This window comes from Lepidochelys kempii, chromosome 14, assembly GCF_965140285.1.
Source record: "Lepidochelys kempii isolate rLepKem1 chromosome 14, rLepKem1.hap1, whole genome shotgun sequence".
NCBI lineage: Eukaryota > Metazoa > Chordata > Testudines > Cheloniidae > Lepidochelys > Lepidochelys kempii.
The window spans coordinates 3,854,658-3,879,047 of record NC_136393.1 but is presented as its reverse complement, the minus strand read 5'-3'; the positions used below and the strand labels follow the sequence as shown (position 1 = coordinate 3,879,047).

At 58.1% G+C, this 24,390-nt stretch overlaps 1 protein-coding gene across 1 annotated transcript in view; it reads right to left on the bottom strand.

The window, feature by feature from the left end:
• Positions 1 to 24,390, bottom strand: part of SDK2 (sidekick cell adhesion molecule 2) — a 167,068-nt gene that overhangs the window by 43,648 nt on the left and 99,030 nt on the right. The window contains exons 3-6 of the mRNA XM_073310179.2: positions 12,691 to 12,797; positions 7,251 to 7,398; positions 2,428 to 2,561; positions 110 to 221 (exon numbers count right to left, since the gene is read on the bottom strand). Coding sequence (XP_073166280.1) covers positions 110 to 221; positions 2,428 to 2,561; positions 7,251 to 7,398; positions 12,691 to 12,797 — 501 coding nt within the window. The remainder of the gene's footprint in view (positions 1 to 109; positions 222 to 2,427; positions 2,562 to 7,250; positions 7,399 to 12,690; positions 12,798 to 24,390) is intronic.

Below are 24,390 nucleotides of genomic sequence, written 5' to 3'. Positions count from 1 at the left end.
CCCCACCCCACACCTAGAGGAGCCTGCTCAGGATCTGCCCCAAGGGACAGCCCTGGATAGGCCCCAGACGAGAGTCCAGCCCCAGGGACCTTGGGGGACAGCTACCCACCTGGCGTTGGCCACGCACTCCATGGTCACTTCCGAGGTGCCGGCCACCACGCTGGTGTTCCTGGGCGGGATGATGATGGTGGGAGCGATGGGATCGGCCGGGCCGCCGACATCTAAGGGGAGCCGAGGTGGCAGAGCAGGCTGTTAGACGGGGCTTGCAGGGCAGGGCCATGTACCAGCACGGAGTCGAGGGGGAGGGAGCTGTGCTTTCGGTGGCTGGGAACCGGCAGCAGGCGAGTCAGTGCTCTGGCAAGCCGATCAGAGCCCCTCAGTCCTGCCTCGGAGACCTCTCCAGGCTCAGCACGGCTCCGCTCTGACCCACACCAACTCCCGGCTCGGTGCACGCTGGCACCCTCCTGCTCTCCACCACGGCCTGGCCCACCAGCTGCCCAGACACGGGGGGTCCCATGCCCAGACAGTCAGAGATGCCAAGGGTGCTTAGCTGAGTGCCTGGCCATCCCCTTTGGGAAAGGATTCAGGGGGTTCTGTAACCCACCCTCCCGCATGGTCCCTACAAGCCCTGCAGGGCGTTGGGCATCCATCCCCTGCCCCCTGCTACGGTCCTCCTGGGGCAATCTCGGCAGCCCTGCGCTGCCTGCGGCTTCGGCAGAGAAGGAGGGAGTGGGGAAGTGTAGAAGGCAAAATAATTGCGATGATAAAAAACCCTCTTGTAGGTGCTGTAAAAAAGGGATCAGCGTGAAAGCTGCTGATCTAGCTGAATCCATAAACCGGGCCTCGGCGTTGTTTATTTACATGGCGGGACGCAACAGGGCAGCACTACGGATTAATGGCATGCCGGGCCGAGCCGGGCAGATAAAGCCCGACAAGGAAAGCCATAAAGCGGCCGTGGAGCACACAGCAGGAGGGAGAGAGCTAAGGGAGGAGATCGCGCGGGTGCTTTGTACCAACTCAGGGCTTTTCCGTGGGATGGGTCACTCGGTGGCAGGGACCACGCTGGTCAGGGTGGGCCATGGCCAGGTGAGGTCAAAGGGGAACCCATTGCTCATCGCAAAACCACCGTGTCACTCGACACAACTGGCAGGACAGGCCCTGGCCTAGGGAAGCTGGGGCTGTGGGGCAGGATTGAGGGGCACCGGCACAGCCATTGGGAGGCAGAGCCCAGGACAGGAATTGCACAGTTGGGTGGAGCTGCAGGGCAGAGCCAGAACAGCTGCACCAGTGCATGGGGAGTCCCTGCCCCATGCAGAGCTCCACCCCTGCCAACAGCCCCGCACGCGTGGGCAGGAAAGGTAGGTACCATGAGAACCGCTCAAAATGCCCACAGGGGCGGGGCGGCTCACTTGCAAAGAAATCCAGCCCTCTCTGCAAGGCGGCGCTGCCCAGAGCGGCTCCTATGCGCCCCCATCTCCAGGGACAGAGCAGGGGATGTGCAGTGCGGAGGCAGGGCCTACGGGGAAGGGGCTGGGCTGGCGGTATAATTAGTGTCCGCCGGCTCCTGCGGCACAGCCCAAAGTGCCGAAATAAATTTCGAGGAGGCTGAGCTGTTAAGTCAGCAGAAGTCAGAGCCTCCGAAGAGATTTACTGCAAATTAAATTTGGGCCTGAGCCAACGGGAGCGCCGGGAAGTGGGGCCAGAAAGCCAGATGCACAGAGACAGCCCTGTAAAATGGCCTGGAGACACTGGGGCTGTGGGGGGCGGAGGGGTGGGCACCTCCTGGGTGGGGAGGGATGGGACGGGACCGGGCCCTGATGGAGCCAGGAGAGCTATTTGCAGGGAACAATTCCCCCAAAGAATGTAGGGGGTGAGCTGCAACCCCCAACCCATGAAAAGCCCTGGTACAGCTTCTGTGGCCGGCTGCTCCCCCCTCCCCGGCACCGGACGGCACTACAGAGCCAGTGTCACCATTTAGGCTTCCCTGCTCCCTGGGCGTTCTGGTTAACGCCAGGCCGAGCATGGGGGCCCATCACCCTCCTCTTGAGAGAGTGCACTCACGCCCGCCCGTGCACACACACTGCACCGAGTCTCGATGTTGCGGCTCCAACCCAATGCCAACACCCCACGAGGGTGACCAGATGTCCCGATTTTGTAGGGACAGCCCCGATATTTGGGGCTTTTTCTTACATAGGTGCCAATTACCCCCCACCCCCGTCCCGATTTTTCACCCTTGCAATCCGGTCACCCTGCACCCCGCCTCCTGGATCTGGCCCTGGGATTCATGCACCAGGCGGTGCAGAGCCAGCAGGGCACTTATTCTTTCCCTGCGCTTCCTGGATTCCTCCTCTGAGGAACAAGCCCCTGGGGTGGCCTCCGGAAGCTCCAACCAGCTCCCTTTACACCCCCCCGGAGCTCAGCACTTACTCTCCACGGTGAGAGTGATGGGCTGGCTGGTCTTGTTATCCCCGTTCTTGTCATTCACGGCCTGCACGTAGTACCGGCCTGCGTCGGGCGCCACCGTCGACAGGATGACCAGGGTGTTCTCCAGCGTGATGGCTCTGGCAGGGACAGTGCAGAAGAGACAGCGTGAGAGGAGTGAACCCGCCAAGGGGAGCAAGGGTGCGGGGCGGGGGGCAGCCCTCAAGTTCAGGGATCTTTGGTCCAGGGCCAGTTCAGGCTGGTCTCCAGACAGGGGTCCCTGCGGACATTCGGATCCAGAGCTGGTGGGGAAGGCAGCTCAGAGCCTAGCTCAGATTCGGTTCACGCTCTCCCATCGCGGGTTTCACTCAGAGGGTAAAATACCACTGCAGACACCGAGCGCAGCGCAGGAAGACTCAAATTAACGAGCTCACAAAACCCTTAATCTCGGACAATGAGCAGAATTCACACAATTGATCACGCCTGTCTTTATGTTCCCCAGTGCCTAAGCATTGAGGGAGGGGCCGACAGATCGGACCGTTGCCGATTAATAAGCTTTTCTTTTCTTTTTTTACCCAATGATCTAATCTGATGGAAACATAAAATGGCCTGAGGAATACATTTTGCCATTAAATACGAGATAAAGGAGTTTTATCTCCTCCATCCTGCTTTGCAAATAGAAAAGAGACCGGTTCAATTCTCACATAATGTGGGTTACAAATTCATTTCCATCTCGCTGCAGCTGTCAGCACCCAACACTGCCGCCACCACTGTGAGTGTGTGTCCGTGTCCCCGTAGTTGTGCGTGTACGTGTGACTGCATGGGAGTGTCTGCCTGGGTGTGTCTCTCTGGTCCGGAGACATGGGTACAAGTGTGCATAAGTATTTATATATACACGCACGGGCGTGTGAAACGCATACCGGGAGCATGCGACTCCTCTAGCAGCTGGTCCGAATAGGAAGTTACAAGCCTACTACAGCTGCCAGTGAGTGGAGGTGCTCCTTTAGCTAAAGCAGCAGACGTTCAGGCTTTTTGGGCTTCAGAGTTCAAACTCCCGGGGATGCCCCGAGCAGAGGGGCCGTTACCCTTGCCTACGTGTGTGTGCGTGTATGGAATATGTCTATCTGTGTGCCCCGTAAGTGTGTTCAGAACGATGACATGTGTGCATGGCTGCAGCGTGTATTATTGGTATGTACGTTTACGCATGCCATGTACGTGTTCGTGGCCGAGGCTGTGCACCGCCTCGCTATTACCCGCGTGTGTGAGCACACAAGCAGAGAGGAGGCTGGTGTGAGAGCTCTCTTTCCCCAGGCCTAACCCAGGGGAGAACGCGTGTCTCACTAGGAATGTATCTGTCGGCATGGGGAGAGGGAGCCATTTTTCCCGGCAGACTATTCCAGCCCGCGTGGGTGCCAGCACTTTCCCTCACCCATTTCCTCTGGCTCCTGCTTTTTTTCTTTTTTTTTTTTTAAATTCATTTTCTCAACGATAAACAAAACCATTAGTTTGTCAAGTCTATCGCTGGATCCTAATGTGATGCGCCCGCGACATCTGTTAAGCATCCTTAATGCTAGTTTAACAAGGACAAATACAGTCTAGTTCCTTTCGCTTTCTCATTAGGTGAGCGTGGCAGGGTTTGGATGGATTCTCTCCAATAAACAGCTCTGCTAATGTCTCTGCCTCCCCGCAGGCGGGTTGGCGGGAGGGGGGATTGGGACGTCTGACGCGCATCTGAAAGGCTGTGAGAGAAGTCCGAGATGCCCTTCTGCAGCCTCAAAGTATCGATGGTCCAGGAAACAGTACTTTGTCTGCCTGATCTCGAAGCAACCTGACCCACAATTTAGCACAATCCAGGGATGCAGGTACACCCCCATATGGCTCCCTCCCCCAGCTGTGGCCCCAGCTCTCCTCGAGCTGCCAGCAGGTTTCAGAATTAAGATGAATGAGGCATCTTGGAGCTATTGTTTCCGGCTCTCTGCAAACTCAGACAACCAATAGTCACGCTTGGCTCACATTTCCAAGCTTTTCTTTGCACGCATGAGAGCGAGAAATATATAGATGTTCTTCATCATGCGACTCCGGGAGCTGTGGCCCAGGCCTACGATATCCGCACTTTAAACCAGACCCGGGCCCAAGCAACCCTGTCATGCAAGACAAGCTCACTGCACCATGGTGACACCGGTGACACGTCCTGGGAGGGAACCGGTGGCACGTGCTGGGAGGGAGCGGCACGTCATGGCTTAGCAGCAGCAGCGTCTCAAGGCTGAGAAGCCGCATGACAATGGGGTGGCAGCAGCCCGGAATAATCTGGGCGTCACGTTAACAGCTGTGCCCACCGAGCTGGTGAGAAGTGTGACCCCACAAAATCCCGGAATAAGTGTCAGCCCTAGACTGACCAGCCTGGGCCAGTTCTTTCAGCTTGGGGCTGCTGGAGAGAGCTGGGGCCAACTCTTTCTTTGCACTCAGGGTCGGCTGGGATGGCAGCACTTCCGAGCCATCAGAGCTGGGAATCTCACCCGGCTGTGGAAGGCTGCTGGGCCCTGATGCATGCTGGGATGAGCTATCCCGAAGGCAGGGGACCTCAGCTCTGGGGACCCAGCAAGCGGGCACCCAGGACTGGGGGTTTGCGTCGTGCTGGGAACCCAATCGCTACAGAGATCTTTGAAGTCAAAAGGGACGTGGCTCCCCTTCCCTCTGTTAGGCTCACCCTCGGCACACCGGGAAGCACCAGCATTCCACAGGTCCGTCAGCAGGGGGTGCTCTTTGCCCTGAAATACTTTCTGAGCAATACCCGGACGCACCACCAGGAGGTGCTGTGCTGCCGCTGTTGGGTTATTAGTGTCCTGGTTCTGTTTGCCTGGAGAGCTCAGCCCCTTGGCCGTACTCCCTGGCTCCTGCTGGCGCGCCTTGTGGCTGTGTGGGGGTGCCGTGACGGCTCTAAGAACAGACTACATACCCCCTGGAATCCCGAGGAAGAAAGGGGCTCTAGGGATGTCATGCAATGATAATAAATACTTTGCACTGATACCGCTTGGCCGTGACTGTATGGAACAGCCCAGTGCCGGGGGCGACCGGCTGCTGCCTCGGAGGCGACTCCATTGAAAGGAAAGTAACCCTTCACGTGGTTGACAATTTAAAACGGAAAGCGTCAGTTAGTCTGTGTCCTGCACGCAAACCATGCAAGACAGAGCGCCGGCTGCTCTCAGGCCTGGGCTACGCCACGAGCTCCAGTGCTCAAGGCTGTGAAACATTTCACGCCCTGCGCGCCGTAGTTAGGTGGACGGAAGAATTCTTCCATCAGCTGAGCCACCGCCGCTTGGAGAGCTGGGTGAATGACACTGACCTCCACGCACCAGTGTATCAAGATTGGAGGTAAAACGATAACACTGAATCTCCTGCAGAGAGTGGCACGGTGCAGGTGCTGTCTGGAAGCGGAGAAGGAGCTGGGGGCACCAGGGAAGAAGCTGGGGGCCAAGGCCTTAAGATGCTAAGGGGACAGAAGGCCAGTAAGGGGTGGGGGAGATGAGGGGAAGGTAAATGGGGAGAATCCCCTGTGTTTTGGATGCAAGCTGTCACCCTAAGCAGCTCCATCACTGCCAGCCTGCGTTAAATAAATGAAAGGCTGCATCTCCTTGTTACCCATTGTTGCCATGGGTACATTTCCTCCCTCTCCCTGCTCTCCTAGACAGGATTCTGTAGTTACTTAGTCGAGCTCCTGCAGCCACCTGATAATTTAATTAGAGGACAAAAGCAAATCAATCCCAAATAAATAAACGAATAAACAAACCCACTGCCGGCTGCTCCCTGCTTGTCCTGGCATGGGCAGGACCCGGCCAGTGGGTTGATAAGCAGCTGCTAATCACCAGGTAGGGGGCGGGAAGCTGAATTTCCCAGTCAGATAGTGGGCTCCCAGGGCTGGTGGCTACATGCCACCCTGGCCTGCCTCTGCCAGCCTGATAGCATTCATCAGATCCGTATCTCTGCCCCACAGACACCAGCCGATTCACTCTCCAGGACCCCTTTGAACTCCGAGATGAATATTAATCTGCTGTAACTGCCAGGAGCAGGGTGACGGAGCGGGCGTTTAATTGAATCAGCGCGCAGAGCCCGGGGAGGAGGCGGGGGGCTGGTTTGCGGGCTGGTAAGCAGGCTGGCTCCCCAGAGGGCTGTTCGCCAGGGGAGGACACGCTGGAGTGCAGACTCCCCCAAGGGAAGGTGCAGTACAGGGCCCCTGGGGGCCATGGGGGATGTGCTCAGGGGTTTTCTCTGTCTCCTGACGTGCAGCAGGCGCTTGGCAGGCAGAGGGGTGAAGCTAGGGGGCAGACAGTTGAAGAGGAGCGAGAAGCTGGTGCGTGGACACATGCAAGAGGAAGGCTTGGTGTTTCCCTCCACACCGCGGTCCCAGTGTGCTCGGAACACTACTCCTGCCCCCAGCGTTCCCTGGGGGTCTGCGCTGCTGCAGGGGGGCGCAGTAGGGCGCAGAGTGAGCGCTGCCCTGATGCCAGTCGTGCCCTTCCAGGCCCGGCTGGATTGCTGCCCTGGGGACCGCGCTCAGTACTGCCGTGCGGGCGGCCTGGGGGGAAGTCACCTTGCGCAGTCAGGGTGGGCTTGCCTTGCTCAGTAGGGGGTTATTTAGTTAGAGAACCCCCTGCCTGCATAGGCCACAACAACCCCCCACAGGCAGCAGGCCCCAAACCTTCACCCCGTCCCGTTCCAGCCGGTGCTGTTGGGCCACCGGGGCAACTGTCTTTGGCCTCCCTAGAGACAGCGGCTCCTCCCCGCCTCACCCCGCCCACAGGCGTCCTTCCAGGGCTGGGACTAGGACTCACATGCGGCTGCTGGGGGGGATTTTCCGGCCGTCCCGGAACCAGGTGACCTGGGGCTGTGGGAAGCTGGCGATGCGGGGGGCGTGGATGACGGCCGCTTCGCCGTGGGACACGCTCTGGTGCGTCTCACTCTCCTCGAAGCTGCCCATGTCTGGAAAACAAACAGAGACAAAGGGGTCAGGGCCAGCAGGGAGCCGGCAAGGTGCTCTCGGAGCCCAGCACCAGAGCGTGGGCCAAGGAGGGAACTGTCTGTGTCCGTCTCCTTGCCACCGCATGGGCCTGCCGCTCGCCCCCATCCCGAGCAGGGCCAACGTGGCTGTCCCCAGCACCAGCCTCACTGCTCAGCTGCCATGCCTGGCTCCGAAGGTCATGGGCAGCTCTTTGTCTCCTGCTCATGGCAGGGCTAGACTCTCCTTTGCTGCAATGCCGACACTAAGCTTCGGCCATGGTTCAGCTGCTGGTGTGCAGAGACCACAGCCCGACATGCTGACCAGTACTGCCTCACTGTCTCCTGGTGCCTCCCCACTCCGCCCGTCTGCATCCATCCCTCGTTTCATGTCTTTGACCGTGACTGGAAAGGCTTTGGGGCAGAGACCGTCCCTTTGTCCTGGGCTTGTCCAGCGCCCGGCACACTGGGGGCCTGTTCCCAGGTGCCACAAAGAAATTGCATTTTGGGGTGACCCACAGACGGCTGTGAATCCCCTCCTGCCTCCACACGAACAGACCTGGTGCTTCAACCGAAGCGGCGGAGGCTCATGCTTCGAGGTCGTGAGTTCAGTCCCTGAAGACAACCCACCCGTGCTCCATTCAGCCTGCCCGTTGAGCACGCCTTGGGGAGAGGAGGGCAGGGCGAGCTGAGGAAATGAAGGCACGCCCATTCAAGGCTCCGTACCCTTTGTGGATAACCCCCTACCGCTTCAACACATGGGGGAAGTCCACAGGGCTGAATGCATTAGAGAAGGAGGAGGAACCACTATTTATATCCACTATTGGATATTAGGAAACACTATTTCATGAGGAGGGTGGTGAAGCACGGGAACGGGTTCTCTAGGGAGGTGGTGGGATCTCCATCCTTAGAGGTTTTTAAGGTCAGGCTTGACAGAGCCCTGGCTGGGATGATTTAGCTGGGGTTGGCGCTGCTTTGAGCAGGGGTTTGGACTAGATGAGCTCCCAGATGAGCTTCCAACCCTAATCTCCTAGGATAGGCCAACTGTGTGGATGGTTCGAGCCGACTCATGACTGTGGCACTGCGGGCAAGGTCAGAGTCTCACTCTGCCGTCTTACTGCTCAGCCACGCGCACCCTGGAAATGTATTGCGGTTTCAAAAAATAGGAGTAAACGGAGTAAACTAGGGTGTGTGAGGAAGAGGGGAGGGAGGGGAGATATTTTATTGACTTCCCTTAATTGCTGTAATTAAAAACATGTAAAGAATCTTTTTTTAACGACTTCGCCATTATCATTAGTTGTTAGCGCAGCTGCCTTATTAATTTCTCATTAGCTTCTTGATTTGTCATCACTCTTCGGGAGCGGGGTTCATGGGGATCTGGCTGGGACCAGCTCTGGGGGTGACACTGGAGTGGGGTGGGCTCCCATCCAAATGACCAGAGGAGAAAGCCAGTCCCTCAGCACTGGAGTGAAATCACCGCTGGGCAGGGGGCCAAGACAATACCTAGGGCACCGCTTGAGCCCTGCTTTGGCCCACAGGATTAAGTGCCACTCCTGCAGCCCACACCAGGAACGGTCCCAGTCCAGACACAGAGCCACCAAACTCATTGCACCAAGGCCTGGGCCATTTTCAAACTAAGCTGCAAAGGCCTCCTTACCGATCAGCTGGATTGTACCGTTCTGTCACTGCTTGGCTCTGCTCGGAGACTTTAATGCTAGATGAGACAATGAGACACAAGCGGGGGCTTGCTCAGACAGATTCCTCAGCTCATTACAACGGCCCGGAAATCTCTCGCACTGCAGAGGATGGGCTGAGTTTCTGAGGAACCCAGGAGAGCTCACCTGGGTGTGCCGGTACTTTTTGATTCATAGATTTGTAAGGCTCAAATGGCACATGGGGACCATCTAATGTGACCTCCTACGTCACAGCACACCCCCACCCCCATGATTCCAGCATGCAGCCCTCACCTTCTGGCTGAGCGAGAGCGTGCCTTTGAGAAAGAGTCTTGATTTAAAGACTTCATGTCCCCCATTTCCCTAGCTATCCTGTCGCAACGGTGAATTGTCTTCCCTGCAAACAGTGTGCACCTTACTTCCAGCCTGTTCTCGCACCGACTCCCAGCCACAGCCTGCTGGGCCTGTCGCTGCGGCTTTTTGGCCAGGTTTTTCATGACGGCAACGAGCGGTTCCGTTATCAAACAAAAGGGTAGACGAGCGTTTGCATCTTCAGATCCAGCCGCTGTGAGTCCCACTGGGGCAGCTCGGGCGGGGCGAAAGCCCTCGCCGGACGTGTCAGGGATGATGACTGAGGGAACCTTGTCCTGCCATTTTAATATTTCACCTTGAAAATCTGTTGCCTGCAACAGGCTTGTTCGACCTCCACCTGCTCTGCGCTGCCTTGACAACCCGCTTAGCCCCACCCCGGGCTGGGGCGAGTGTAGGGAGCTGGTTGGTCTCGCACGCAGAGCCCAGCTGCGCTAGGTGCTGGGCTTAGCCATCGCAGGAGACAGATTCTCCTGTCTCGCAGGAGACTCCAAATCTGAACAGACAACTGGGCCCGGGGAGAGGAAGTGACTCGCCCAAGGGCACACAGGGAGGCTGTGACAGGGCTAGGCCCTGAACCCAGATCTCTGGAGTCGTAGCTCAGAGGCCACCCTTTCGTTCTAGCAGAGCTTTGCTCTGAGGGTAAGGCTGTGCCCGTTAGGAGCTGTAATTCGCCCCCCTGCCAGCTCTGCCGGGTGGGACCAGGGGAGGCTGCTGCGCAGACGGGGCTCTGAGCAGGGGCAGGTGACCTGATGGTTAAAACGCCCGAGACTGGCTTGCTGTGCAGCCTCCACCTTGCTAGCCCGGAGGGCTGCCCCGCTGGTGAATCATGGGGCCTCTGCCCAAAGCAGGGGCCAGCGCATTGCCGTTATACGGACTGCTGGAGATGGCAGCCCTTCCCAGGCTGTGCTCGTGACCAGCGGGCACAGGACCCCATTCGCAGAGGCGGCTGGGAGTGCGCAGGCCTGCTCAGGTGGCTGCGGTGGTTCTGATTGCAGCGATGAGGGGCTCACCCCTGAAGGATGTAGGTCCGCCGTGAGGGGAGGGGACACGTAGCCCATCCCAAGAGGCCTCAGGCCTGCGTGGGAACAGTGCTGGGAGAACCAGACCCGGAAGGGAGGAAGACAGAAAAGCCTTGGGGTGACAAACACTCAAGGACGCGGTCAGTGGGGGGCCTGTGCTCCAGCGTTCCCCCTCCCGCCCCCAGCTGAGTAGCTGTCAGATGAGAGGCGGCTCAGTTAATTAGAACGAGTCGCCTGGCTTTTCCCTTCGTTACTGCTGAGAACCGGTCCTGGCCCGAGGCTTTCATCCTAGCGCCGAATGAGGGGGATCCGAAGAGCCCGGGCGCTGCGGGACAGCAAGCCCCCCAGCCAACCAGGCTCCTGTCATCCCTGCATTACCAGCCCCCTGCCGCTGTGGTGTTTGACCCCATGGTTGGGGCACCCCCCTGCCTCCCTCAACAGCACCGTGCCCAGCGAGGATCCCCCTTCTGCCCGCTTCCTGCCAGCCTAGGCCACCCCTCCCTTTTCAAACGCTTCCCAGCCAATTCTGCCTCTGCCCTTCTCCCGTGCTGAGAGGCGGGGAGCTAGGTCAGCCAGCCCTGGGCGCACGGCTGGCTCTGGGTCCCTGCCTTCCACATGCCCCATGTGAACCTCCAAAACAACCACCCCTCTGCCCGAGGGGTCCCAGCCTGCTGTGCTGGTTGCCCACCTCAGGGCCTGATCCTGCCTGCCTCGTCTCTTTACAGTGTCGGCCCTTCAGGGCAGTGCCCGTCTCTCAGCAGGTGTCTGTGCAGCTCCTGGCAAAAGGGGTAGGAAGCAACGCGGCCAGGGGTGGGCCCCGACCCAGACTGGGACCCACCACTGGCCGCGTTGCTTCCCAGCCCCACGCTCCTTGGCCCCGTTGCTCCAGTTCTTTCCCCTCTCTCTGACGGACGAGACTCGCCAGCTCCACACGGCTCGGCAGGAGCCATCTGGCAATCCCGTGCCTCACGCCAGCCTGAAATCCATCATCTTCCTTCCAGCCTTTCCCGCTCTTTAGGGCGCCTGCAGATGCCTCACTGCTGATTTATGCGGGCGGCTTGCCCCACACCAGCGTTTGCATTTGCTTTCCATAATGATTGTAAATGCTGTTTACTTTGGGTGCCTGTCGAAGGCTACTCAGAGGAACAGATTTCTCTCGCTCTTGGGTGAATTCTACTTCTGAGTGAAGCCTGGACGATGCCAGCTTGAGATAGGAGTGGGGCAAGCTGCCCCTGCCCTAGCTCTGCCAAAACACCCCAGTCCTGACCCACAGCCCCCCCTGCTCTTCCAGTTTGGCCCTGCACCCCCCAGTTCTGTCAATGCTCCCTTCGTGCTGAACCACAGCCCCCTGGCTATCCCAGCCCTGGGCTCCCCACCCCCAGCTCTGCCAGTGACCCTCAATCCCAACCTGTAGCCTCCAGCTATCCCAGCCCTGGGCTCCTCACCCCCCAGCTCTGCAGTGACCCCCAATTCCAACCTGCAGCTATCCCAGTCTTGGAAACTTCTCACAACTCTGCCAACACCCCCAACTCATGGCCCGGTTGCAGCTAATTTCAAGCCCAGCAGTGTGTCTGAGTGGCTCAAATGATTCCTTCCAGCGTGTATTGTCTTGCGGTGAATTCTATCTACCGTCCTGCCGCCCGTTCCCCTCGCTTCATTAGGCCCCTCTGAAGTTCTTCATGCTCTCTCCTGTGTCCTGCACATTTTGTCACCTCGCTGTTCCCCCCGTTTTCCAGCCAGTGCCAGGATGCCCTGTCTGTGAACCTTTAGTGTGTCAAAAACGGAGCTCCAATTCCGACCCCTTTGCTGCTGGTCTCTTAGCCAGAGTCTGAGCCAGCCGAATCTACTGCACTGAGCATCTCTTAACGACAAGAGTGGAATTCACTCGGGGGAGTTACACCCGGCGAGGAATTTATCCCGAGGTCACCACTGCTCACGAAGGGCTCTGCCCATATAGAGGTAGCATCACCAGGCACAAGATTGGAAGGTCCTTGGGGCAGGGCCTCTTTGCTGTTCTGTGTTCATATGGCACCTAGCGCAGGGGGGCCGCGGCCTCGGTCAGGCGCTACTGTCATAACCAGAATTAAGAACAATGACATCTGCCCGCCGTGGGCCGTGAAGGTCTTTGGGCCCTGGTGGATTCTTCAGGGCACTCCAACTCCGGGTACAAAAACTCACCCACCAACGGAGACAAGAAGGAGGGTGCGACTTACATGCCACCTGGACTTCTGTCTGCCTTTGCAAGAGGGCCCCCATCCGATTGCGGACGATGCAGCGGTAGATGCCGGCATGGGTGCGGTCCAATGATGTGATCATGTACCTAGAGGGAGAGAGGGAGAGGTGACTAAATAGATACAGACACGCAACTGATTAGGTACGCTGGGAGGCCAACCACAATCTGTCATCTCAGCCAAGAGACTAACCGAGTTCCCACTACCTTTAAATCTCTCTGTGCAGAACCACAACGATCCAGGCACTTAGCTATTGATGTGCCTCGCTGCAGTCGCTCATCAGGTGCCCGTTACTTCTCCAAAGCCAGACCACAGATGTCCCAACCCATGAAAGAAGCTGGAGGGGTGGGGGAAGGGAGGGAAAAAGAGAAAGCCCCCTGCTGGCAGCCAATGGTATTACAGGAACACAGCCTGCAGGATATATTTGCATTTTTTACCCAAGATGCTTTGTGGAGCATAGATCCATCAGTGGCTATTAGCCAAGATGCCCAGGGACACAAGCCCGTGCTGCAGAGATGACCCTAAACCTCTGACTGCGAGAGGCTGGGACTGGGCAATAAGGGGATGGATCAGTCAATAAATTGCCCTGTTCTATTCTTTGCTTCAGAAGCACCTGGCACTGGGCACTGTCAGAAGACAGAAAATTGGGTGAGATCAGTGGTTCCCAACCCGTGAGCACCTTTCACGAAAATATCAAATCTCGCAAACCCCCTCCTGAAAATGAATATTGCCAGGGATTTTCTCCCTTACCTGAGCATAAATTATAAAAGCAGTGATCTTGGAAATAATTTGTTTTGTTTTTTTTGACACGCTTGTTACACACTATTATTACATTATTATTGATCATTACATTATTAATTTTATTACATTATGAAAACGGCAACACTCTTCCAAGATCTCACTTTTGTAGCTCATATCACTTCGATTAAGCCTACATGTTTCATCCAGGAGTACAGACGTGAACCAGCACAAAGGTATTTAAGAAGCCAACCCAGATAAAGAGTTCCTCCCACAAGCATTCGGGTCTTGAGCAGTCCAGGCAAACAATGCATGACTACAACAAAACTTAAACTTGTTCTGCCAGGAAGTCATGGTCCCGGGGCTTGAGCTGCCGGGCCCTGGTGCCTGGGGTCCCTAGGGACGGCTCTGTCTGCCATTACAGAATTTTTTTTCCCGAGAACCCCCTGATACATTTCGCGAACTCCAGTTTGGGAACCACTGGGCTAGATGGACCCTTGGTCTGCCCCAACATAGGCACCATCTTTATGAGTTGCTGACCCCTGCTCTGCCCCCAAAGGCACCCCGCCCTCACTCCTCCCTCTCCCCCCCAGTGCCTCCTGCACGCTGCTGAACAGCTGATCTGCGGCTGGCGGGAATCGCTGGGAGGGAGCATCCACTATTTTTCCCTGTGGGTGCTCCGGCCCCGGAGCACCCAAGGAGTCAGTGCCTATGTGACCCAATTTGGCCGTTCTTATGGGCTTTGCAGCCACGTGGCTGCCCTTGCTCTAACGCATACCCTAACGCATGCCTTTCAAAAGCAACCACGCCAAGTGTGGGATGGGAGAAACCTCTTGCTGCGGTGAAATTGGCACCCTGGTGCAGGATTCGGCACTCCTCACAGTACAGGACACAACGCAGACATGCGTTGCGTACGTATTTCTGCCAGGAAACACGAGCAGTGTTCACTAGCTGCCCCACTGCCCGTGTCCACCTGTGGCAGGGATAGGAGACGATTCACATGATGGAGAGGCAGCAGGCTGTCAAAGGTAGAGACGTCTGGAGGGGCTGTCCCAGAACTCCTGACCTTTGCTTGCAGCCTCTGAGCTTCACAGAGGCCAAACGAATTCCCGACAAAGCGCTGCTCTGAGTCACTGGCACCCGGCTGCACAGCTCTGACCCCCAGCAAGGACCCAGAGACCTTCAGGTCTATTCTGGGCCTTGGGGAACAAGCATCCTTGGCCCTGCTGACCCCACGAGGGAAGGGGAGAGAGCTCAGGGCTCCTTCCCCCACATTCTGGACTGCAGCCTTTAATGCATGTGCTTTTCCCTTTCACTGCTGTGCCGTTAATGGCCACACCATTCCCACACCTACCACTCAGCACGGCGGGGGAGTCTGGAGCTTGTGTGGGCCCCTTGCCTGGGGGATCCCCGCCCAGGTCTGGGGCCAATGCTGGGAGCTGGTGCCACGGGTCAATGCATCACACTAGACCTCCAGGCATCAGATTAAAGCGAAGCAAAGTCCCAGGGGCTGTCTCTGAAAACAACCCTGTTCTGCCCCCTTTCCGAGGGGACCCCAGGTAAGGAAGTGGCTGTAAAGGGTTGAGCCGTGCCATTCGCTAGGCGCTCTTCAGAGTCTTTCTTGGCTGACTTTATTACACTTTTACACTCGACTGGCCAGAGTTTATGCTCCTTTCTCTTTCCCTCACCAGGATTCAACTTCCTACTTTTAAAGGAGGATTTTTTGCCTCTAGCCGCCTCTTTTACTCTGCTGCTGAGCCCTGGAGGCATTTTTTGGCCCCTTGACTGTTCCTTTCTTATTTAGGGTCCATATTTCATTCGAGCCTCTATTATGGTGTTTTGAAATAGTCTCCATGCAGCTTGCAGGCATTTCACTCTGGTGACTGCTCCTGTTGATGGCCGTCTAATTAGCTTCCTCGTTTCCGTGTCGTTCCCTGTTTGGAAGTGAAATGCTACAGCGGTGGGTCTCTTTGGCATTTCCCCCCTACCAGGCTGTTAAATTTAGCACATTCTGGTCACTATTATCAAGCAGTTCAGCTGCATTCACCTCTGGGACCAGAGCCGGTGTGACACTTAGCACTAAATGAAGAACTGCCTCCCGCCCTGTGGGTTCCAGGACTAGCTGGTCCAAGGAACAGAATTTTTATCTCTGCATCCCGCCCTTTGACTCGATGCGTCTTTCACATACAATGCCAATCCCCCAGCAGCACGACCTCCTCTGCCTTTCCTGTCCCTTTTGTACCCTGGTATAACTGCGTCCCATGGATTATCCTCATTCCCCCAAGTTTCCACAAGGCCTCACTTCCTGCCAGGCACCCTACCTCATCTGTCTTAGTATTTCCACTCTAGCATTTTGACAGGCTGTCTGCAGCCAAAGATTCCTGTATGAAGGTAGCTCCAGCCCCTCGGCTAAGGCAGCCAGGAGAAACAACCCCCCCCCGTGGCCCAAGATCCAAGCCAAACACCGCAGGAACCCCAGAAGAGCGAAGTTCTGCTTGGCCAGTGGCGTTCTCCCTTTCCTGCCCACGTCCAGGGCTAGACGGAGGTTACAGGACCCCATGGTCAATGCTAGCTTTGCAGTCAGAGCATTGCTCTGAGCACAGCAAGCCCATTGCAGCTCAAAGAGAAGCGAGCCATGAGCCAGCGTGGCCATTCCTGGGGCCCAGTCCAGCTCCCCGGCATGACACAAAGGGAACCCAGGAGCTTCCCCTGGGGATGGGGAACATGGAGCAGCCTGGCTTCCCAGCTCCAGCTCTCGACGGGAGACAAGCTCTGCCAGCCTGGGGCAACAGGCAACTTCTCCAGCTCGAGCAGGGACGCTGCCAGGCATCGCTCAGACAAACTAGCTCTAGTCCCTGAAGCCCCACTCTTTGCCTGCTCCTCGGCCGAGCCGCTGTGCCGCCCCCTCTCGAAAGGCCCTCATGGCTCACTCCAGCCCACCCAGTTTGTGCCAACGTGACTCCAGTGCCTGGAGAGACAGGATGCAGCCTCAGCCGCTCCCAGGAGAGGGCCCAGTGAGGCTGCCGGGGGAGCAGGGCCGGCCCGCCCGGCAAGGTCACCCAGCCCGGCGTGGTTCTGATTAGTCTGGATCGAGCTGCACGCCAAGCCTCTTATCATCACCGCCACCCGCGGCTGCTGCGCTTATCTCTCCCTCGCTAGCCTCAGAAGATTATTAGGAGATAAGGAAAATAAATGTACATTGGCTCGTTTCGGCGCCCTTGGGCACGAGTGCTTACCTCCTCCATCCTAGCCAGGCCCCACTCACCCCAGCTTGGAATGGGGCGCCAATTCCCTGTGTATTTAACACTCATCCCCCCGTATTGAATCATGTGGGGATTACAGGGGCCCCGACCACGATCAGAGCCCCATGGCACACAGTCCCTGCCCCAAAGCGTTCACATCCTAGACCAGGCAGGAGGGGGACAGGGATGCACAGAAAGGGGGAGCGATTTGCCCAAGTCATGCAGCGGGGTGCGGAGCTAGGAACAGAACCCAGCTCAGCAGTGTCCCAGGCTAGCAGCCTGCCTACTAGACAACACTGCCCCTTAGCTTCAGCCCCCCGAGCTTGCAGGGTAAAGCAGCACCTCACTGTTGGAAGGCATGAGTGGCAGCCGGGGCATTAACCTCGGGGCTTCCTCTGGACTATTTTTCTTCAGAACAGAGAGAAACCGGAGACGGAGAGGAGTAAATAAATAAGGGAACCCAAGCCTCCCCCGTGAAATCCAATCAAATGCCGCAGACTGCTTTGATTCGGCTGCGTTTTGTCTTTTCGATACACAGTTTAAATTAAACTTTAATAACGAGAGACTAATGGATAGTCACTGCCTGAGAGACTAAAACCCCCTGCCCAGCCGCTGAGGGCGTCAGCACTGCCAATGCCCCCCATCGAGGCCCCCCACCCGGTCAGCTGGCACCCAGACAAGAGCTCGAGTTGAGCATCTCGCCCCCTGCGCGGCTGCACATGGAATTGAATCTGCCCCATGCGGTGGCTGCAGAATGGGAGCCGGGAGCCTTTGATGCAGCAAAGGGGAGGAGGGCGATAAAGGTTTAGCTTCAAAACCCCACAGAGATCTGGGGGGAGCAGCAGCCGCAGCGCTCTGCCGTGCCAGGGCTCCGATGCCAAGCAGGGGGCGGCTAAGGGAGTCGAAGAAGTGGCTGTTTCACCCCAAGGAACCTCTCAGGGGGCCTGAGATAACCTAGATGTGCCCTGAGCCACCCCTGGGTGCATCAGTGAGTTGATAGCTGGGAGAGGTAGTCATATCGTGGGGACGTGCTGTACAAAGCTTCCCCCACCTGCTCCATCTTTGATGACGCCCCTCGATCACAAGTGGCAAAATACCTCCCTGCCCCCTGTTCCACTCCTGGGCTTCAGACATACCCAGCTCTGCCAGGGCACCTCAATCCCGACCTGCAGCCCCCGGCTATGCCAGCTCTCGGCTCCAGACACACCCAGCTCTGCCAGGGCACCTCAATCCCGACCCGCAGCCCGCGGCTATGCCAGCTCTCGGCTCCAGACACACCCAGATCTGCCAGGGCACCTCAATCCCGACCCGCAGCCCGCGGCTATGCCAGCTCTCGGCTCCAGACACACCCGGCTCTGCCAGAGCACCTCAATCCCGACCTGCAGCCCCCGGCTATGCCAGCTCTCGACTCCAGACACACCAAGCTCTGCCAGGGCACCTCAATCCCGACCCGCAGCCCGCGACTATGCCAGCTCTCGGCTCCAGACACACCCGGCTCTGCCAGAGCACCTCAATCCCGACCCGCAGCCCCTGGCTATGCCAGCTCTCGACTCCAGACACACCCAGCTCTGCCAGAGCACCTCAATCCCGACCCGCAGCCCCCAGCTATCCCAGCTCTCGCCTCCCCACACACCCAGCTCTGCCAGTGTATCTCAATCCCAACCCGCAGCCCCTGACTATGCCAGCTCTGGGCTCCCCACACACCCAGCTCTGCCAGGGCACCGCAATCCCGACCTGCAGCCCCCGGGTATGCCAGCTCTGGGCTCCCCACATACCCAGCTCTGCCAGAGCACCTCAATCCTGACCCACAGCACCCCCTGATATTCCATTTGTGCACTGCACCCTCTTCACGCACATATCTCTGCCAACGCACTTCCTCATCCCCAGTGTGAAGCCCACCCCTGAAACGCAGTCGGCTCTGCTGATGCCCCTGAATCCCAGCCCTGGCCACCACACTGGACTGTGCTATAGGGCACAGGAGGCCTTCTGCTCAGGGGCACGCTCACTGCTGAGACCTAGCAAACTCATGTCACTCACCACCACAGCCTAGATGACTCCTCGGTCTCTCCATAATGACTGACAAGCCTGGAGGACCCCAGGCCTGCCATGGGCTATGAGTGCTGGGCCGTCTTCCTGTCCACGCTGCTTGACTGCCCTGGCCTTGGGAGCTAGCAGGGGATTTGCAGAGACAAGACAAGCACTGTCCAAGTGTGTCTGAGAGAAGGATCCTTGCGTATTTCAATCCCCTGCCGGCTCACAAGAACAGAGCAGAAAGGCAGATTGGAGCCAGGAACAGGCGCATGCCGGCCTGGTGTGCATGACTGCAAGCAGGCCCTGTGTCCTGAGAGCTGCTCAGCAGAGATACAAGAGCTAATCGGCATGGCTTGCCAGGCCTCTTCTCAAAAACAGGGCACCGCTGTTCCGAGAGCAGCCGTGCGAGTCACCAGCGTGTGCAAGCCACCACTGTGCTGAAATTCCACCGAGTCCCCTACCAGCCCCTAGGTGGCAGTGTAGGACCCCCGTTGGGCCAGGAAACCGTTTCCTAAGCGCTCAGCTCTGGCTCTCCAGCGCAATGGACAGGCCAGGGGCCACCAGCGTCCTGCCAGCCCTCCCCCTGCCCCGCTTTCCACTGGCGGCCAAGCAAGCCCGGAGTTCCAAGCCCCAGCTTGGCTGGCCTCGTTAGCCCGAGCGGCTGCGACTCCCTGGCAGCCGTCACTGTCACCGGCTCTTCGGGCGCTTTGGGCCAGAGGGAGCACCGCCAGGCCCCTGCATTCCTGCAGCACCTCCCTTTCCACAGCACACAGCTGTCCCCCCGCACCCCCAGATGATCACAGCGCTCCCGGCTGGGCCAATCCCAGCATGCCTCTGGTGGCAGCCGCCCAATGCAGCCACCTCTGGGGTGGAGGGTGTTAACCCACTGGCACACATCGCGCTGCACAGGAGCGAGCTGAGCCTCAGGACTTGTCAGCCCAGGCCCCGGCTGACAGGTTATGAGCTCAGCTGGGTGGCGGTAGAACCGGGCTGGCTGAGTGATTGCTCCTCCCCCTGCCCGGTTCCTGTCCCGATCGCTCCTGATCCCTTGCTCCCGACTCCTGCTCCAGCCATTAGGCCTGCCTTGCCCACGCCTCGCTCAGGACGCCACCATTCTCCCGCCTAGGTGGGGCTGGGGTGAGGGTCATCGGGGGATGCATCCCCCTCCCAGCCCTGGATCTCCTGCTGTGCTGAGCGGGGGCAGATGGCTCACTAAGGGGGAGCTGCTGATCCTGCCCCCCTGCCCCGGCCTTGTCTCTGCCTCACGTTTTGTCGTGGCTCAGTTTTGTCGTGGTTTGGAGAGACACGGTGAGCGAGCGGCATCCAGGAGAGAAGCAGGCGAGCCCAAGTCCCCCCAGCCCCGACCCCCGCTGTCTGGGCCAGTGGCCAGCAGTCCCTTGGGCACTGTGTAACTGCCCCCATCCTCCGCTTCCCCCCAACAAGGGCCGGCTGTCACTGGCCACTGCTGGAAACGTCTGACCGAGCTGTCCCGGGCAGGGAGCTGGCAGAACAGGGCCGGGGGGCAGGATAAGCCCCAGGGGGGAAAACGCCCTCGCCCCCGGCAGGTGTTTGCAGTGTGACAGTGTCCAGCAGTCCCCCAGAAGGCCTGTGTGCCCCACTGGGGTCCAGAGCCAGGGCTGGGCTCTGAGCGTCGCTGGGGCCAGGGCACGAGAGAAGAGCTGGGTGGAGCCTCTCCTGCCTGACGCCAGCCTCGGGGAGATCAGAACTGGGCCCCACCAGTGAGGGCTTCCCTGCTCCCCTGCCCGAGCGCCCGGCTTCAGAGCAAAGCTTCCTGGAGCGGGTCTGGAGCCTGCCCTCTGGGGCGGGCACAGCGGGGCCGGCAGTGCTGTTCGAAAGACAAAGAGGTGCCAATATAAAAGAACCGGCTGAGCCCTATGGCCTGTGCCTGACCCTGCAGGGAGCACGCCTGGTGCCCGGTGGAAGAGAGTCCTTCAGTGTCACGCCCGATATCGACCAAGATCCTGACTGGCTTTCAACGAGAGATTTCAATTCCGCCGAGCTGTCAGGAGCCGATGCGGACACCAGAACTAATGGGCAGACTCTCCTTGCACTGTCCTCGGTAATAAATCTCACCCGCACCCCCAGCGCCGGCGTAGAGACACACACGTGCTCAAACCCACACACAGACATGGAGCCACGGACAAGCACACATATGTATGTGCCTACCCTGGGGCCCAGAAACACACACGCCAAGGCCTGGCACACCTCAGAACAGACCCAGGTGTGTTTCCTTACACAGGTGCACGCACACGCACACCCATCCACATGTACACAGACGCAGCTGTGTGCTCGTACCCCCTCCCTCTGCTCACTCGCCTGGAGCTCTGTGGACCTGGACCCCATGCACCTCTCACTCCCTCCCCATGGGAAACAATGGGAGGTCGCGGCCCGGCAGGGCTGCCGCGCAGGCCAGCAGCGCCAGGGGGAGATATGCACCCCAGGGACCCGTGCGTGTGGCTTGGCAGACCCGGTGCTGTCCCCTGGCTGAGTCACACGCAGACAGCTGGGCCAGACAAGCGTGGGGCTGGCGGGAGGAGGGCGAAAGGGGCAGGGTGCTGCGGCTGGCCCAGGTCTGCAGAGGACGCTATGCCCTGGTGGAAATTAAACAGGGTGCCCAGGGATTTGCAGCCACCCCAGACCAATGACACACCCTGCTGGCCCACCCGCAGCCTGGTGCTGAGACGGCCACATGCATGAGCTGGGCACAGAGGGAGCTGGCAAGACTGGTGTGATGCAGGGGCAATGATACACAAGGGCACGGGGGCAGCCAGGCAACCCCAGGGGTGTCAGCCGCCCCCACGTGCACTCCTCATCTGGGGACAGCAGCGAGATCCCATGGGACCAGCGTCCTGCTCAGAGATGCAGAAGGGCTGGCGACCCTCTGGGCTTCTCTCTGCCCTACGTCTGGCTGGCATTGGCAACATGTCTACTTCAAACTGAGCTCCCGCCGGGCTCCAATCTGCGAGTGCTGCGTCCGTCTGGAATTGACCAACCAGTCAGAAATGGCCCACGCCCCCACCCGTGAGCAAGTGAGCAAGGCTCATTGGGGCGGAGCACACACTGCACCTGCACCTCACCGCAGCGGGACTGCCAACCCCCCGGGCACAGCGTACGGAAGAGACAGCGAGCGCGTGATACTGCAGTCGCACGCCGACTTGCAGAGAGCAAAGGGCGGGAAAGCTCGCGGGGACTCGGCAGCTGCATTCCCGGCTCCGACACTGTCTCACTGTGTGACCTGGGGCCATGTCCCCGTGCCGTGCCTCAGTTTCCCATCTGTAAAAGGGGGATGAGAATATGCCCTGTTGCCTTAAGCAGACTGTGCAGGGCTCAGAGCTTGCTAAGTGCTCGGTAAATAAACAGGAAGGGCTGAGTACCACACGTGCTTCCTGAATTGCTGGCTCACCCAGAGGATCAGATCACGTTGGGCGTGTGGGTAACCCTCACTTGTCTGATCCCCAGCAGCGCCCGTTACATGATACCTGGCCTTGCATCATGCCTGGTGCACATGCAGCCTGCTCACAGAAGTGCCCTCTGTGTAGGCACAAGCATAGCCATGTCTGTAAATGCACAGACAGACACAAAACTCTTACGATGCTTCACCCCACCGAGTCTGTGCTGTGAGCTGGGTGTGTCAAATTGGTCCGCCAACCCCCGGAGCCAGGGCTAGAGACTCATTTGAATTCAACCTCCCCGCTCACACCCCTGCTGGCCTTTTCTATCAAATGAGCAGCATGTCAGTGTCTCGGCCTGCCAGGCTCTTTGCCTGGATTCACCGGCACTGTGGAGTGCATCAAACACCTCGGAGCCGTCACCTTGGGCCTGCCAGGGGAGAATGAAGAGATCCTGAGCTAGGTCCGTGACGCGAGACACCCCTGCAGGCCCAATTAATGGGCCTCTTCTCCTTGCCACCAGAGGCAAAGGGGCCATTAAGGAGCCGGCCTGTTTTGCACACCTGAATGGATGGAAATCGCCCAGAGAAAGGAAACAAATTACTCAGCACAGCTTGGCCTGCAGTTATTAACCAAATCAGAGGAGAGACTTTGTTCTCCACTGCTGGCCTTCCGTAAAGGCTTTTATCTACTTTGGCTTTAATTTTGTTTCCTTTCTGATCTCCCTTGGCATTTAGAGGATCGTTACTGAGTGCAGGTGGCTGCCTGACAAAGGGCCAGGGCTGTCTTCACGGGGACGCGAATTAATCGGGGATCACAATGCAGTGGTGGGCAGCTCTGCAGTTATTAAGCAGGAAGTTTTGTTTATGGTATAAACCCTTAGGAGCGTTTGGCACTGAAACCAGCCCCGTCGTGGCACGGCCTGTCCTCCGTCACAGCCTGGTTTGTTGCTGCCACGCTGCTCACGAGCACTGGGCTGGGGCAAACCGGTTTGTTATTGTAGGGTCACTCACAGGGTGGGGAGAAACATGCTGGTTTCTTCTTGTACGGTCACTCACAAGGGTGGGGATATACACAATGGTTTGTTATTGTAGGGTCACTCACAAGGGTGGGGAGAAACACGCTGGTTTCTTATGGTGCGGTCACTCACAAGGGTGGGGATATACACACTGGTTTGTTATTGTAGGGTCACTCACAGGGTGGGGACAAGCGCTGGTTTGTTATTGGAGGGTCGCTCACAGGGGCTGGGACACACGATGGTTTGTTATTGGAAGGTTGCCCATACGTGCCGGGCTGCTGGCATTGATTTTCCGGGCTTTTCAGTGATAGAGAGAACGTTGTTTCTGAGCGGAATCCATGCCTACAGAGATGAATGGTCCGGGCTGTGCAAACGGGACCGATGACCGAGAGTTAGAAGGAAAAGCCAAGCCAGACTTCCAGGCCCAGGGTTCAGGAAGGGAGCTCAGCCCAGGGAGGGAGAGGTTATGCAGGTGGCTTCGTGGCTTTTCTGAAGCACCAAGCCAGAGCCCCTGAGAGCTGCAGTGATAATGTGACATGGCGATGGCCAAGCGATAGCGTGACACTGAACCCTCCCCGTCTATCTATCCAATGTGATCTAGCTCTGCGTAAACCCGGCACCACTTGACACCCTGATGGAGAACGGCTTAATTAAGTCCCCTCACGTGTCCATCACAGACAGCTAATAGGCCTGAAAGCTCAGTGGCTGTCCAAGCCCCCGGAGCTGTCACCGCACTGCTACTCCCGGGGTTCAATAACGCTGTTTTAAATCCCATTGGCCATAGGCTAAACCAAATCAATCCACGCAGTAGGTCTTTTCTTCCAGGCCTGGGAGAATGACGCTGCATCCAATGCCGGGGCAGCAAAGGCCAAGGGGCAGAGAAAAGGAACGGCCCCTGAGCTGCCCCAGGAAATCCATCTCCCAAAGCCCTTCCCCTCCAAAAGGGGTTTGGAACCGGGGTGACCCACACCTGCTCCCCTGGGCGAACCTGCTGGCAAAACAGCCCCTTCTGCCCAGGGGAGGAGACGTGGGGATTTCTAGGCTCATCTGCTTTGTTGGTTCGGGTGGGAGATGCCCTTGTGGGCTCCTTCCCCAGCCCTCTCCTCCCATGAAGATGAAACAACTAGAAACAGTGGCTAGCACTTCCTTCTGTGGCAGCAAATCCGATGCAAAGGCATCTGGGCTATTTTGGGGGGTGGCCGCCTGACCCAAGACATCACCCGAAGCTCATGTCACTTTATTA